We start from the raw sequence: 14,860 nt of genomic DNA on the forward strand, positions 1-14,860 counted from the left end.
TGTGTGCCAAGATAGGGTCATTGTCTTGTTTGAAGTTGAATCTGCACCCCAGTCTGAGGTCCAGAGTGCTCTGGAGCAGGATATCAAGAACGCCACTGTACTGATTCATCTCCCCCTCAACCCTGACTAGTCTTTCAGTTATGCAAGTTAAAGAAACATTTGACAGATCAGAACTGTGGAAGTAGTGGAAGCAGCTGCTGGTCATCATCTACACTACCATCCTCTGTAGTGGTAGTGGTCACTGTCTGGTTTTGCTCAGCCACGAAGAAGGACAATGCCAATCAGGTCTGCAGAGAGGATCGTTCAGTTCATTTCAATTAGCAAAATCCCTACACAACATCAGTTAGGTAACCTCAAGGTTTATATTAATAAACTACCTTTTAATTAAAAAAAAAAAAAAAGTTTAACACATTATTAACACATTATGCATTCACATAAACTTCCTCATATTCCTCAAGAGCCAGAGTCAACCTGTTGACTATTTCCTCCAACTGGTTTGTCAGTGGAGGTGTGATGAAAGAAGGAGCTCCAACTCCTACTTGATTAATATGCCTAACACAGCTTTCTTAACAACTTGACGACTGAAACCAACTGACATGACCAGATCAGCTTTCCAACATATTGGTGCTCAAGTTCCTAAGGGACTCATTCATTTATAATAAATAATTATATTTACATTCATTTTGAATTTTAGCTACATTCACTATTTATAGACTGACTCATATAGCCAGTATCACGACCATCAGAATCGCTAGTTTCTTTTGACATTATCACGTGGAACACATGTAGATTTAACATGCTATATATTTATTTATCACGCCCATCACGTCCAAATCACGTCCATCTTTACGTATCGGAGGAAACAACAGATTAACCTCTGGTAGGTTATCTTGTCAACAGACGATCTTTGATTTCAGCTGTCTAACAGCGGCCTCTAGTGTTCATACAGCGGTGCAGCTGCTTAACCATATCCTGTTTCTGTGACTCAGATGGTGATGGCTATCGTCAGAGGAGGCTAGCTGAGCTGAATACATGCACAGAGCGCTGGAGAGAAAGTAAATAAAGGTAACACTGTTTTCACCTTACAGAGGATGGAGCCATACAATGAAAGACATGTTTCAGTAAAACGCACGGTCGCTCAGTTAGATGGTCTCAAGACGTTTCGCAGCTTTAACCATCACACCTGCTACTAGCTAAACTGCTGCTAGCACACAAGCTCCTTTACGATTGCTTAGTTCGTTTACTTGACTACTATACGTGTTTACCCTTTCATAATTTTACTCTGTGTAGATAAATGTCCGAACGACACCTGGTTTTGGGGGGTTTTAGAGCTCTATTTTGCTGAAATGTAACACCTGCTCGACATCCAGCTGTCTCAGTTCTCTCTGACTCCTTGAAGTCGCAGGTGTCTGATCCCTGCTCCATATTCGAGGCATTTTAGATTAGCTTCTTTAGCCCTCAGCACCGAAGCTTTTGGGCCAAAATAAACCCACATAAGCGTTTGTAACTTGATTATATCTCAGCTCAGTCTTCAGGCATGTTTACTGTTTTTTTATGTATGTGTGTACATCGAAGCAAAGTCATACAGGAAGCCCAACTGCAGGATTATCTTTTATTACTCATTGATGTGTTAAACGTTGAATAGATGGATTTTATTCACTTTTGCACAACCCCCCCCCCATCATATCTGCTGTCTGCTTATGTATTTTTGCGTTGAGGAACCTTCACCTAGACCTAGACAGAAACCTAAAATGATTAATTTATGCTTTATGCTACTATTCTCTCCATCTGTCTAAACTGTTGTTTTGTACTTTTAGAACAGTGGTTATCTACTATGGACGGGTAGGTGAAAATTTGCTATTATTGTAAGCATTATATGCAATTCATATACACACACACAGCCAGGTAAAAAATTTTGCTGACAACATCATCGTCCATGGCTCCAGGTTTGCCGGAGACATGCTGAGTGGCCGGGCTCTGCTTGGCGAGGACAGCTCAGTGATGGCCCGTATGCAGAAGAAATTTTGGAAGACCAAACAGGTCCTTATCAAAGCCACGGGCAAGAAGGAGGATGAGTATGTGGTGGCCTCGGATGCTGACCTGGATGCTAAGCTCGAGGTGGGGAAGGACAGGCTTAAGAGTGTTTTGATATTTGGCGACACACAAGATGATATTCATTGCTCAAAATTTGAAGGAATATGAGGAATTTATTCAAAAGAGCCGGAGGCTATTCAAGAAAAACAAATTCTATTTAGAAAATAAAGTTTTTAAAATTAAAGAACAGCTTCCAGCGTAGGTAGGTAGGTAGGAAAACGGCAGCTCACAAACTTGAAGTTTTGTGGAATGGCTTTAACCACAGGAACTACAGGATGTTTGTTTTTCCTTTATTTTCCGTCATATTGGGTTGATCTTGTTCGACTCTTCTCTCTTCCACAGATAGCCATAACTTATCCTAACTTTTAATCTAAATTGTAAATATGAATAGCTTTTCAGTGTTAGCACCTTTAGGGAAGTGCTCTACCTGTTTTGCAGTGTGACATGGTATGCTTTACAGAATCCTTACTTGGAACACAGTAAGAGTCCAACCTTTCCCCATCTGAGTATAGATTATATTTGCTCTCATTAATAAAAGTTATATTAACAACTGCAGATTTTAGTGTAGCCCAGGCGTCGGCAACCTTCAAGATCAAAAAAAGAGCTGTTTTAGGCCAGGAGACATTGGGATTGGGGAGGGCAGATGGGTGGATGACAGACGTAATTGGGAGAGGATAAATTAATACATATAGTATATGTATTAATGGGGTTACGATTAACCCTAATTCTAACCTGTGGCTTGTGAGGCGCAGGTGTCGACCTCCGTTCATTTCTCTGGGAGGCTGGGAATCTTGCTCTGCTGCCGTAAAATACTGAGCGCGCTCCTTCGACATCTTCGCCGACCAATCACAGGGTTGCCGATCAATGTTTCTACTATCGATGCGTAGCCCCTTTTAAGCCACCCAGTGATCTCAGATTACTTCATCCAGCTATACTAATTGTCAACAACAGGTGTGTTCGGAGAACCGGATTAGCGAGCTCAAAGTTAGCGCGATGATTTGATCTTGGATGTGTCATTTGATCTTGGATGTAGTAAGCGAGGTACGAAGAACGGACCCCAGGTAGAGAAAGGAGTGATACACCTGCTGTTGTCAGACCTGCAGGTATCAGGCTGTGATGTTCTCCTTTATAGTGGACAGAAATTATTTTTTTGGAGTGGCAAAAATAATTTGTGTGGCATCTTAACAGCTGATTGTTCTGTAAATAGTTTGAAATGGTTATTATAAAAAAGGGTAAAAGGTAAATGGATGCAAATAACTTGTTGTTTGCAAAACTTGTGCATAGGATTTTAAAATTGACAATTAATATTTGCATTTGAAGTTATGAAATATGATTCATTAAAGATGTTTATGGTTGTTACAGTAAAAATATAACTTTTTCTACTCTGATTTTATGGTTTTTGTCTGATTTTAGATCAATTGTGTTAATACAGTATGTCAAAATGAAAACATGACTGTAAATTCAGGCACGTGAGGTTATGCTGAAAAGAATGATACCAAACAAGGCAAAGTAAATAGTTTTTAAAGGTAAAATGTGGAGGAAAAATCAAAAGTAGTAAAAAATGGCCAATTATACCCTGGACCCCAGAGGGTTAAACATTTTTTTTTTAAAGTAACGCAATAGTTACTTTTCAAGTAATTAATTACTTTTAGAATACTGTAACTTAGTTACTAACTCAGTTACTTTTTTGAAGAAGTAACTAGTAACTATAATTGAATTACTTTTTCAAAGTAACTTGCCCAACACTGCTCAGTAGTCAGCAGTAATCTGAATATCAAAATAACAAATGCATCTTTAATCTGTCGTAAACTCTGTTGCCTGCTGTTTTGCTACTGAGAGGAAAATAAAAGGAATCGCATATATCACACATATCAAAATGACAACCGAAAAGTTCTTACCTACAGTGCATTGTTTCCTGGTGTCCCTTGCTTAGAGATCTTTTCCCTGTCCACTTACATGAGTGCTAATTATTCATGAGACTTTTGCAACAGCAGCTGGATGGGGTACAGTGTGCTCTTTTACTCTCATCAAAGAAGAGCACTTCTCTGGGTTTGCTGAAACACGGCTGTTATTTAGTCGTGCAGGTTCTGCCCCAGAGGCCTTTGTTTTGCTCTGGTACAAGATTATCTTTCTTCTGTTCTCCTGAGAGCAGGAGAACAGAAGAAATTCATCCCCCTGTGAGACAGACAAAAGGTACCTCTGCACGTCTTTAGAGTGCTCTTTCTGATTTGTGACACGTAATCTATTAAAATAAAACCTCCTGTCATATTTACGGAGCAGGACATTGTTATATTCCATTTAGATGAATGGAATTCATCATTAATGAATTTTGTATATTGTTCTGTGTCATTGTGTTTATGTGGCTGATGGAGAAAGCTTTAGAAGTGTTATAGAAAATCACAGTAAGTGCAAAGCTTGGTTAGTAATGCTCGTCTTACTTAAAGGAGTCGTGCAGGAGAAGTGACCTGTACACGGATATGTTTGGCCACCGCTGAGGTCCAGATTAAAGTTAATGACTGTTTACTCTACAGTTAAAGAGTAACTACACATGTTCAGCACACCCACAACTTCTGCTGTCTCACAATCTTCAGTGTGCCCGGCTCTCTGCTATGAATCAGACAAAGAATCGGAATTATTTATTAAACCCAGAGGAAATTATGTGGTCACAGTTGATCCAAGACAGTAACTAACAAGTTAAAGAACCAATGTTCAATGTTGCAGTATATTATAAAATAGCTCTAGTAATACAAATAGAGCGTACATGTACTTTCTATACTATAGTGCTACTATTTTATTTATTTATTTTTTAAACTACTACTACTTACTATTCTTCAGCGGACTCTAGAGATCAAGGTGACCCTTTCCTTTCTGTCAGACAGCAGCACTAAAATGGCCTCAGAATGTGTGTTGCTATGACACATTTAGTCACTGCTGTTGTCTACCAGACGGAAGAAGAGGCAGCTCACTGACAGCAGATGGAAAGGGCCATAAAAATCTGTTCTGTTTTGTGATTGTCAGCAGTACCTCAGTGAAGAGGAGCAAACGTCGCACTGTTAAAGAACAAACTTGACTTTCAAAAAAGAGCAAAAAAGTTAATCAAAAGGAGATGTTTTAAGAAAAGATCTCAAGATTGTTCCCGTTTGTGTCTGCAGTTCTTCCGCTCCGTCCAGTCTACGTGCACAGAGCTGCTGAAGGTGATTGAGAAGTATCAGCACAGGATCACACGTGAGTCAGATTCTGAGTCAGCTTCTCAAAGAGGTAGGAATTCCAGGCGTTGCTATATCAGAGCACTCCGGAGACATACAACTAACCATTATGGGTGAACATTTTGTTGATGCTCGCAGCTCTCCAGAATTTAATAGTGTAAGTAAATGAAGGGCATTTTCCATCATTCAGTGTGAGCTACTGTCATAGTTCCTAATTTGAAGTGTGAAGCACATGATGTAGCACATATAGCACTCGAGTAATTCGTGCTAAAAACTAGTGAGAGCTGATTGAAGAAATTATTTAAAGTTTTTTTGAGTGTGCAGCTTTATTCTTTAGCAGTGTTAGTGCTGCAGGTTTATGAGAATCTATCAAACTACATTAGTCACTCATTTATGAAAGTCCTGCGATTTCATTGTGCAGCTGTCTTCGTTTCTCTTTCTTCAGGCTTGTCTCAGGAGGAGAATGAGCTCGGCCTGTTCCTGCGATTCCAAGCCGAGCACGATCGCACAAAGGCTGGTAACATGATGGATGCCACTAGCAAGGCTCTGTGTGCCTCTGCCAAACAGAGGTTAGCAGCAGGAGAGAACACTGGCACTAGTGATTATGCGCTATAAAAATGCGATTACACAAACACGAACTATTTCCTGTCTTTTTTCTTCAGGATGGCACTATGTCCGTCACTGCACCGTTTGCACCAGGAAGTGGAGACGTTCCGGCGGCGTGCCATTTCGGACACCCTTTTGACAGTAACCTGTATGGAGAAGGCCCGCACAGAGTACAGAGGAGCTCTGCTCTGGATGAAAGATGTCTCCCAAGAGCTCGACCCAGACACCTACAAACAGCTGGAAAAGTTTCGCAAGGCATGATATGGCTCATTTGTTTGGGTTGGTTTTCTTTTGCAGTACTTTGTGTATGTATGTGTATCTAATGCAGATGTCTTTTTGTCCACAGGTCCAGGCCCAGGTAAGAGGGACAAAGAGCCAGTTTGAAAAGCTGAAGAACGATGTGTGTCAGAAGGTGGACATGCTGGGAGCAAGCCGCTGCAATATGCTCTCCCACTCCCTCTGTACCTACCAGGTACAAGGTTTTTATCATTTCTAAGAATGACTTCCCCACTTTGTTAATGCGGTGGACAAAATGTAAGGAACACTTCTAAATGCAATGAAGTCTAGTACGAGTACTGACGATTAGCTCTGTCCCAAATGTTTCTTGAGCTTTTTTTTTTCTTTTTCTTTTTTGTAAAGCGACTAAATCCCAACCAGTCATGGCAGGTGGCCGCCCTTACCTGAGTCTGGTTCTGCCAAAGGTTTCTTCCTGTTAAAAGGGAGTTTTTCCTTCCCATTGTCGCAATAGTGCTCGCTTATAGGACGCTGTCTGATTGTTGGGGTTTCTTTGTATTATTGTAGGGTCTTTACCTCTTGTAGGAGCAAGCTGGCTAAAGCTTAAAAGGACCTTTTCCATTGTAAGTGAGCAAACTTACAAATCTAGTAAGTGGTGAATAATTATTTCACCCACTGTAATCTAATCTCTCTCTTTTTGGTTTTGCTGTGTAAAAACACTCAGGCCCTAAAAGTTGATTCTGTTCATCTGGACGTAGCATTTTCAGTGGGAGAAATGTTTTGTCACTCATCCAAGTGACTTCTTCAGTCTCAGCTGACTGTAGATTTCCCCAATCTTATAAACAGTACATTTGCTTAATGGCTGAAACTAGGACCACTGAAGGAACAGTGGGCTGGGAGGTCAGTTCCTTGATCATTAATATGCAAATTCTCATGACCATTAATCAACAACCACTGATCAAAGCTCATTGATCAAAGACCACTAATCAATGACCATGAGTACCATTCACAGAGCCTAAAAGTCATGAGTTAAGTTTAGGCTCTTGTTTGTTGGAGAGAGGTCAAGCTAACCTGTAATAAGACTGATGTGCTTAGGGACTCATAAAATGAATGTTTTCACTCATTGGGCTTTCTCTGTGCTGTTAGACCACCCTGCTGCAGTTCTGGGAGAAAACTGCTCAGGCCATGTCAGAAATCCACAAGGCCTTCCAGGGACATGTACCATACCAGTTTACCACACTCAAGGTATTTCAGATTGTTGCCCTTTGCTTCTACTTTAACACCAAACTGTAGTGGTTCAAAGTAGAGATGGGCCGATCCGATATTATGTATCGGTCCGATACTGACGTAAATTACTGGATCGGATATCGGAGGGAAATAAAAAATGTGATCCGATCCATTAAATATCAAAAAAGCACCTCACAAAACTTGCGACATGGCGTAACTCGGCTCATAACCGTAGCACGTTGGAGCAGTATGCGTCACGTGATAGAGCGGCTGTGTGTATTTGTAGCCTCGCTACCAATCCAGCATTTCATCTCTGAGGAAGTTATCCCAGACAGAAGTAAAGCAAGTGTGTAAGTTCATCTCTGAATGTTTTTTAAAGCATTCCCGCGTTAAGCTTAACAACCGATATATGGAGCGACTGCCTCTTCTCTCTCCCTCCCTCTCTTGCTGCTACTTCAATCATGAAACTGATCAATGATCAGCTGATCGGCTTTTCTGTTGCGAGTCGGTCTCTCTTGTTTGTTTATTGCCCACTTCGCGCCAGAAAGAGGAAACCAGCGGCTGAACAACAGCAGCACATTTAAGCTTGATAAGCTGTTGTTAGAATTTATTTAATATTACTTTCTACACCAGGATCCTTTTCTACGTAGCTGACAGCTGGTAACTGTGCAGGGGTGGATCTAGCAAAGTTTAGCCAGGGGGGCCGATAGGGCATGAACAGGGAAAAGGGGGAACAAAGACATACTTTTCTTTCTTATTCTCATTTAAAATGTCTAGCTTTTAATAAATAATTATCTGAATCTTACACCCAAAGTTTTAATCTGATGTAAAATGTATAGAAGTCCATTACTGTATATAGTAACTATTAAGTCTAATATACCCTAGTAAGCTATAGTCTTTTTTTCTTTGGGAAGGTACGATCTGTGCGGTCTGCAATTCTGTTGAAGAAAGACGTTGAATCTATTTAATTATTCTTGAAAAATAATTGATTTCTGTGCATTTTTTTTCACACTGCATCAAATTAAAGTTGATTACGTCGATTAAGCATCATGAGGTGGAGGGTGGGGAGTTCCCTATTTTTTATTTTTTTTTGCTGGGAGTTTTAGAACCCTATTAGTTAGGTTGCTTACTCTTTAAAATACCAGAATAGGGAGGATGGAGTAGGTTCAAGTTTATTAGATTGATCAGTGTTGCTGAACTATGAAATATTTTGGGTGCAGTGTATTTTTTGCATACATGTATAACAGAATAGCTTTAGTGTTTTTGGTTTTTTTTGAGTATGAACTCATACAAAAAGCAGCAAGATATTAAAAAAACAGTTTTATTGATTAAAAAACACACTATATCGGATTCATATCGGTATCGGCAGATATCCAAATTTATGATATCGGTATCGGACATAAAAAAAGTGGTATCGTGCCATCTCTAGTTCAAAGTACTTGAATCTAAAGTTTTCCATAGATTGACATGTACCACTGTTTGTACTTCCCTCAGGATCTGCGGGATCCCCTGGAGCAAATCTCAGACTCTAAAAAACAAGAGGAGAAAGAGAAGGCAGCACTGCAGAGCAACACAGAAAGGTATGAGAACACGATGGGACAAATCTGAATTGAAAAGTGTCTCATGAAATCCTTTTGGACGATCAGGACTTGGAGCAGTGTTTACCCAAGTGGTTTCTAAAAGCGTCTCCAAATCAAATAAAGGCCACTGCATTGCTATAAATAGCAAAAGCATCCTGATAAGACACTTTTATCGTTATTTCCCCTTTTCTCTCTTTCATTTCTTAGTCTGCTTTCCTTGGATGATGACAACCTGTCAGGAAGTGCCACCGATCCAGGTATGTACTGCCACCTGTCAGCTAAAAGGCAGTCTGCACCAGCCACACTCGAAGCATCCAAGCATACCTATAAAATCGAGGAAGAAAAATATCGTCAATAGCAAATTACACATTACTAATGATATGTTTTATTTTCCAGACCTCCCACTCAGTAGTGATGGGCAGAGGCAGACCGATGATTGCGGTAAGTGACTGTCTGCTTTTTTAAGTGTGTTCTGTAGCTGGCACTCGTGCAAATACAACATGCATGTACAACTGGAATTGCTGCTGATGATTGTGGAATGGATGCCTATTGGCTTTATGATCGTTTGATATCAGCTCACCAAAATGCTATCGCACCCACACAAGCCCTGCAAAACCTCAGTGGACTGTCAAGAAGCTCTGATGATGACCTGATGCTTATGGCCTGTGATATGCCACAGCCCACAGCCCCAGCAAATGCCCTACACCAGCCTCAGGGCTTTGGAAACCTCGAGTTTGGCCTCTCACAGCTGCCTGCCACCGGTAAACTGGTTGGCTTTCTTTTTCCTCTCATTCTAACTTCAACCTGCTTCACTAAGTCTTGGTTTCCTACTTGACTTTGCTTGGTGTTGTCAGAAATTCACTCCTACTGAGGTTTCAACTTGTGGGTTCAGTCTTTTTGCTTCCACTATCAGTCTTTTCTAAATGTGTGATTAACATTAAGCAGTTGGGACCAATTCATCTCTTTATTTTCGGACTCATTTAATAGAGGACGGATACATAGCTGCGTTTCCCTCATTGCATGTTGTTACTCAACAAGTACAGTGGCTTGCAAAAGTATTCGGCCCCCTTGAACTTTTCCACATTTTGTCACATTACAGCCACAAACATGAATCAATTTTATTGGAATTCCACGTGAAAGACCAATACAAAGTGGTGTACACGTGAGAAGTGGAACGGAAATCATACATGATTCCAAACATTTTTTACAAATAAATAACTGAAAAGTGGGGTGTGCGTAATTATTCAGCCCCCTGAGTCAATACTTTGTAGAACCACCTTTTGCTGCAATTACAGCTGCCAGTCTTTTAGGGTATGTCTCTACCAGCTTTGCACATCTAGAGACCGAAATACTTGCCCATTCTTCTTTGCAAAACAGCTCCACAACTGCCCTGTGACGGCCTCAGACGTTGTCTCAGAGAATATTGGGGGCAACAACACCATGAAGTCCAAAGAACACACCAGACAGGTCAGAGATAAAGTTATTGAGAAATTTAAAGCAGGCTTAGGCTACAAAAAGATTTCCCAAGCCTTGAACATCCCACGGAGCACTGTTGAAGCGATCATTCAGAAATGGAAGGAGTATGGCACAACTGTAAACCTACCAAGACAAGGCCGTCCACCTAAACTCACAGGCCGAACAAGGAGAGCGCTGATCAGAAATGCAGCCAAGAGGCCCATGGTGACTCTGGACAAGCTGCAGAGATCTACAGCTCAGGTGGGGGAATCTGTCCATAGGACAACTATTAGTCGTGCACTGCACAAAGCTGGCCTTTATGGAAGAGTGTCAAGAAGAAAGCCATTGTTAACAGAAAACCATAAGAAGTCCCATTTGCAGTTTGCCACAAGCCATGTGGGGGGCACAGCAAACATGTGGAAGAAGGTGCTCTGCTCAGATGAGACCAAAATGGAACTGTTTGGCCAAAATGCAAAACGCTATGTGTGGCGGAAAACTAACACTGCACATCACTCTGAACACACTATCCCCACTGTCAAATATGGTGGTGGCAGCATCATGCTCTGGGGGTGCTTCTCTTCAGCAGGGACAGGGAAGCTGGTCAGAGTTGATGGGAAGATGGATGGAGCCAAATACAGGGCAATCTTGGAAGAAAACCTCTTGGAGTCTGCAAAAGACTTGAGACTGGGGCGGAGGTTCACCTTCCAGCAGGACAACGACCCTAAACATAAAGCCAGGGCAACAATGGAATGGTTTAAAACAAAACATATCCATGTGTTAGAATGGCCCAGTCAAAGTCCAGATCTAAATCCAATCGAGAATCTGTGGCAAGATCTGAAAACTGCTGTTCACAAACGCTGTCCATCTAATCTGACAGAGCTGGAGCTGTTTTGCAAAGAAGAATGGGCAAGAATTTCGGTCTCTAGATGTGCAAAGCTGGTAGAGACATACCCTAAAAGACTGGCAGCTGTAATTGCAGCAAAAGGTGGTTCTACAAAGTATTGACTCAGGGGGCTGAATAATTACGCACACCCCACTTTTCAGTTATTTATTTGTAAAAAATGTTTGGAATCGTGTATGATTTCCGTTCCACTTCTCACGTGCACACCACTTTGTATTGGTCTTTCACGTGGAATTCCAATGAAATTGATTCATGTTTGTGGCTGTAATGTGACAAAATGTGGAAAAGTTCAAGGGGGCCGAATACTTTTGCAAGCCACTGTAGCTGAACTCAAGTCTTAACCTTCTGTTCTAATTTTAGTCCTCTTTTTCATGGTCAGACCTCATCTGACTTGATTCGTTTTGGATGTGTTTTGTCTCTGGTTTAATAACTTTCCTGTTCTTCCCCCTTCCCTCTAGATGGGAGTCTGCACACTGGCGGTCAGCCACACCCTGCCGGGACGAACCTGAGGAAGGAGGAGGACGATGGTGAACCAGGGGACATGGCCTTCCTCAAAGACCTTCTTAGCCCTGGTTCAGGAGCTAGTGATGAGTTCAGCAGAGAATGGCAGGATGCTTTTGGGATGTTTACCTCTCCCAGTGTCCCCACAACCAGCCAAGGAGCACAGAGTGGTGCAACAGCAGCACGTCCACCCTCTAACCCCCCTAGCCCCACAGGCTTTCTGCCCTCCCAGCTGCTGGATCACAGTTTGAGCTCCACAGGTGAGTCACATGTTGCTCACTGCAGCATACTATCTGATAACTGATTGTGCTACTGGATTCTTCACAATGACTGTTTGCCTTTTAGGTTGGGCAACCCCTCCTATGTTCAAAGCTCCACCCCTGCAGGTTCCTCAAAGTCCAAACCAATCAGCTCAGCCAGCTCCCAAATCTGCAGGTAATGGTAAGCTCTTCCTCATTCCTCAGAAAGTACACTACTTAAAAATACTCCCTGGAGGAAGTAATTTGTGTTCCTTGTTACGTATCGTATGCATCCATGGCCTTGGATGCATTCTCACATAACTGCCAGTTAAGAGACTGTACTGTAACTTTAATTAGTTGATATTTGCTAAATATATTGCTGATCCAGGTGTGGCTGCTGTGCAGTAAACTTATAAAATGTATAAATATGTGTGTGTATATGCAGCTGCCCCTGGGGGATCCAAAGACATGTCTGCCTGGTTCAACCTGTTTGCAGACCTCGACCCTCTTTCCAACCCTGATGCCATAGGACGATCCGCAGACGAGCTGCTCAATGCCTGAATATGTGCTTGTGTGTGTATGTGGGTGCGTCTTCTCTCCCCAAGGATTCTTTGCAATGTTCCATGTCATCATTCAAGTAAACAAACACGAACAGTGAAAAACACAAAAATGAGTAAAAGATGGTGTTTTAAACAGGAAATATTGTCAGCGCTTTAGAAGACTGTTAACACTACCTGTGAAGCCACTGAGTCATGTAAATGGTAAATGGACTGATTCTTATATAGCGCTTTTCTACTCTCCTGGAGTACTCAAAGTGCTCTATACAACACGCTGCATTCACCCATACACACCCATTCACAGCACTCTATGCTTTTTGTCAGTGCTTTTAACTAACTTACACTTACACACATTCATACTCCGATGGACGCATCGGAGAGCAAGTCGGGGTTAGTATCTTGCCCAAGGATATTTGGCATGCAGACTGGGGGGGGCCAGGAATCGAACCACCAACCTTCCAATCAGCAGATGACCTGCTCTACCTCCTGAGCTACAGCCACCCCAGCAAACCTCGTGTTTTGGGTTTCAGGTTTACTTTGAAGGGTTTATTTTTGTGGGTCACTGTCAGGGACTTAAAATGTCTCATCATAGGATATATTACAAGTTTTACACTATTTTATATAGTGTATGTCCAGCTGCACCAGGAACAGTGTATCACCATCACTGGAGAAACTCTGGATATTCGCGTCTGCATTACTTTGATTTACTTTAGAGCTCTGTAATAACTGGCCCGCATTATATGCTTAATCAGCTGCAGTTAGAGGACTCTGTGCCTGCATTCTATCTGTCCATCTTCATCTCTGATTTCACTCAAACTGGGTCAAAATGTATGTTTGAAATGGTCTCATCTGTTGTTTAACAATCACAAATCCAGGGCCAAGAAAAATCTGTGAAGGATTTATTCTGTACTTTTGAAGGAAATTTTGGCCATGGGATTTTTATTGTTATTGGTAGATAAAAATGTACTGATTTACAAATGACAGCACTATTACTGGTCGGAGAAACAGATGTTTTTGTTGTGTAGCGTGCTGTAAAGATGGAAGAAAAGCAACACAATCAAGTAACACTGTAACTGATTATTTTAACTTTGTGTGGTGTGTATTTTGAAGATACACAGATATATGGTTTATATGGAGGAATCAACACTGGAGAGCTGTTACCATGTCACATATTTAAAAAAAAACATGGATCCCTCACTTGATGTGGATTTAGTGATTGTACTTCTTTGAGTGCGAAAAACTGCAGAGACCTGCATTTCTGAGTATTTATAAGTTTTGTGAAAAAATGTGCAGAGCTGTGTTTCTAAAACGGATTTGATGAAAACGTGTTATCATGTAAATATTCTCCCCACATGCACAGACTGAAACCAAATCATTAGTTAAGATATTTGTGTGCCTGTACAACCACACTCAGTTGAGCTAAGGTAATAAGACTGTGTCAAGCGAAGTTGAGCAACTCACAAAATGACTTAATACCAGCTGCATATTATTATCTCAGCTTTTGAGAATACAAACAAACCTCACTACTACTCAGCAACTGCAATTAAATTTCTCTTTTTTTGTTGTTTTGTTTGTGATGTAACTGAGGCAAGGGGACAAGAAAGCAAGAAGGAAGCCTGACACTATATCTATATACACTACTCACTCTTGATTTCCTCACTTTAAGTAAAAGAATGTATTTCTCAAGTCAATCACAGATGCTTTATTTAGCTATTCCTTTTTATTTCACTCAAAAGAATTTAACTTGTTTCCAATAAACGGGACAAGCAAACAAAAAACTGACATGTCGACTTTTTGTTGTGTCGTGCCTCACTCCAATACGACTAAAAGTGGGGAATAAATCTGTATTTTCACACATACAAATCTTTTTTTTTCCTGTAAACATGTCTGAAAAAGACAAAAGGGAATATGTAGGTGTGATTGTTTGTCAGCATTTTGTTCATAGTTTAAAGATGTTTTTTGTTACATAATCGTTTTTTGGGACTACCTGTTATTCTGGACCAGGTCACTGAACAGTGCTTCTCTCTACTTCAGCTCTGCTACATATTTAAGTAATTCTCTATCTCCACTGTGTGAGGCTACATAAACAGCAGCTGATGGTTTGCTCTCGGTTCAGTAAACTTGTTAGTGCACACTAAGAAGTCTGAATATCTTGTTTTCTGTGCACTACAACCTGAGATGGATGATGATGAAATCTCTTCAGGATTAAAACTCTTAAGACCCAATTACACTCCTGTCTGATAAATAAATACATTATTAT

General features: G+C 41.0%; 1 protein-coding gene across 5 annotated transcripts; it reads left to right on the forward strand.

Moving 5' to 3' along the window:
* The first annotated feature begins 939 nt into the window (after nucleotides 1-939).
* On the forward strand, nucleotides 940-14,825 carry ical1 (islet cell autoantigen 1-like). 5 transcript variants are annotated; one of them, XM_031731515.2, is made up of 15 exons: nucleotides 940-1,065; nucleotides 1,818-1,842; nucleotides 1,947-2,118; nucleotides 5,247-5,319; nucleotides 5,746-5,869; nucleotides 5,963-6,161; nucleotides 6,253-6,378; nucleotides 7,287-7,385; nucleotides 8,862-8,947; nucleotides 9,155-9,204; nucleotides 9,344-9,388; nucleotides 9,523-9,708; nucleotides 11,762-12,064; nucleotides 12,150-12,245; nucleotides 12,489-14,825. In XM_031731515.2, the coding sequence occupies exons 2-15, from the start codon at nucleotides 1,835-1,837 to the stop codon at nucleotides 12,602-12,604; spliced, it is 1,683 nt and encodes a 560-aa protein (XP_031587375.1). In that variant the 5' UTR covers nucleotides 940-1,065; nucleotides 1,818-1,834; the 3' UTR covers nucleotides 12,605-14,825. The 5 variants fall into 5 exon arrangements, with proteins under 5 accessions (XP_031587375.1, XP_031587377.1, XP_031587378.1 ...); XM_031731517.2 differs by having other exon boundaries at nucleotides 12,150-12,239; XM_031731518.2 differs by having other exon boundaries at nucleotides 9,553-9,708.
* Nucleotides 14,826-14,860: the final 35 nt, after the last annotated feature.

This window comes from Oreochromis aureus, linkage group 23 (genome assembly GCF_013358895.1).
Source record: "Oreochromis aureus strain Israel breed Guangdong linkage group 23, ZZ_aureus, whole genome shotgun sequence".
In the NCBI taxonomy this organism is placed as follows: Eukaryota; Metazoa; Chordata; class Actinopteri; order Cichliformes; family Cichlidae; genus Oreochromis; species Oreochromis aureus.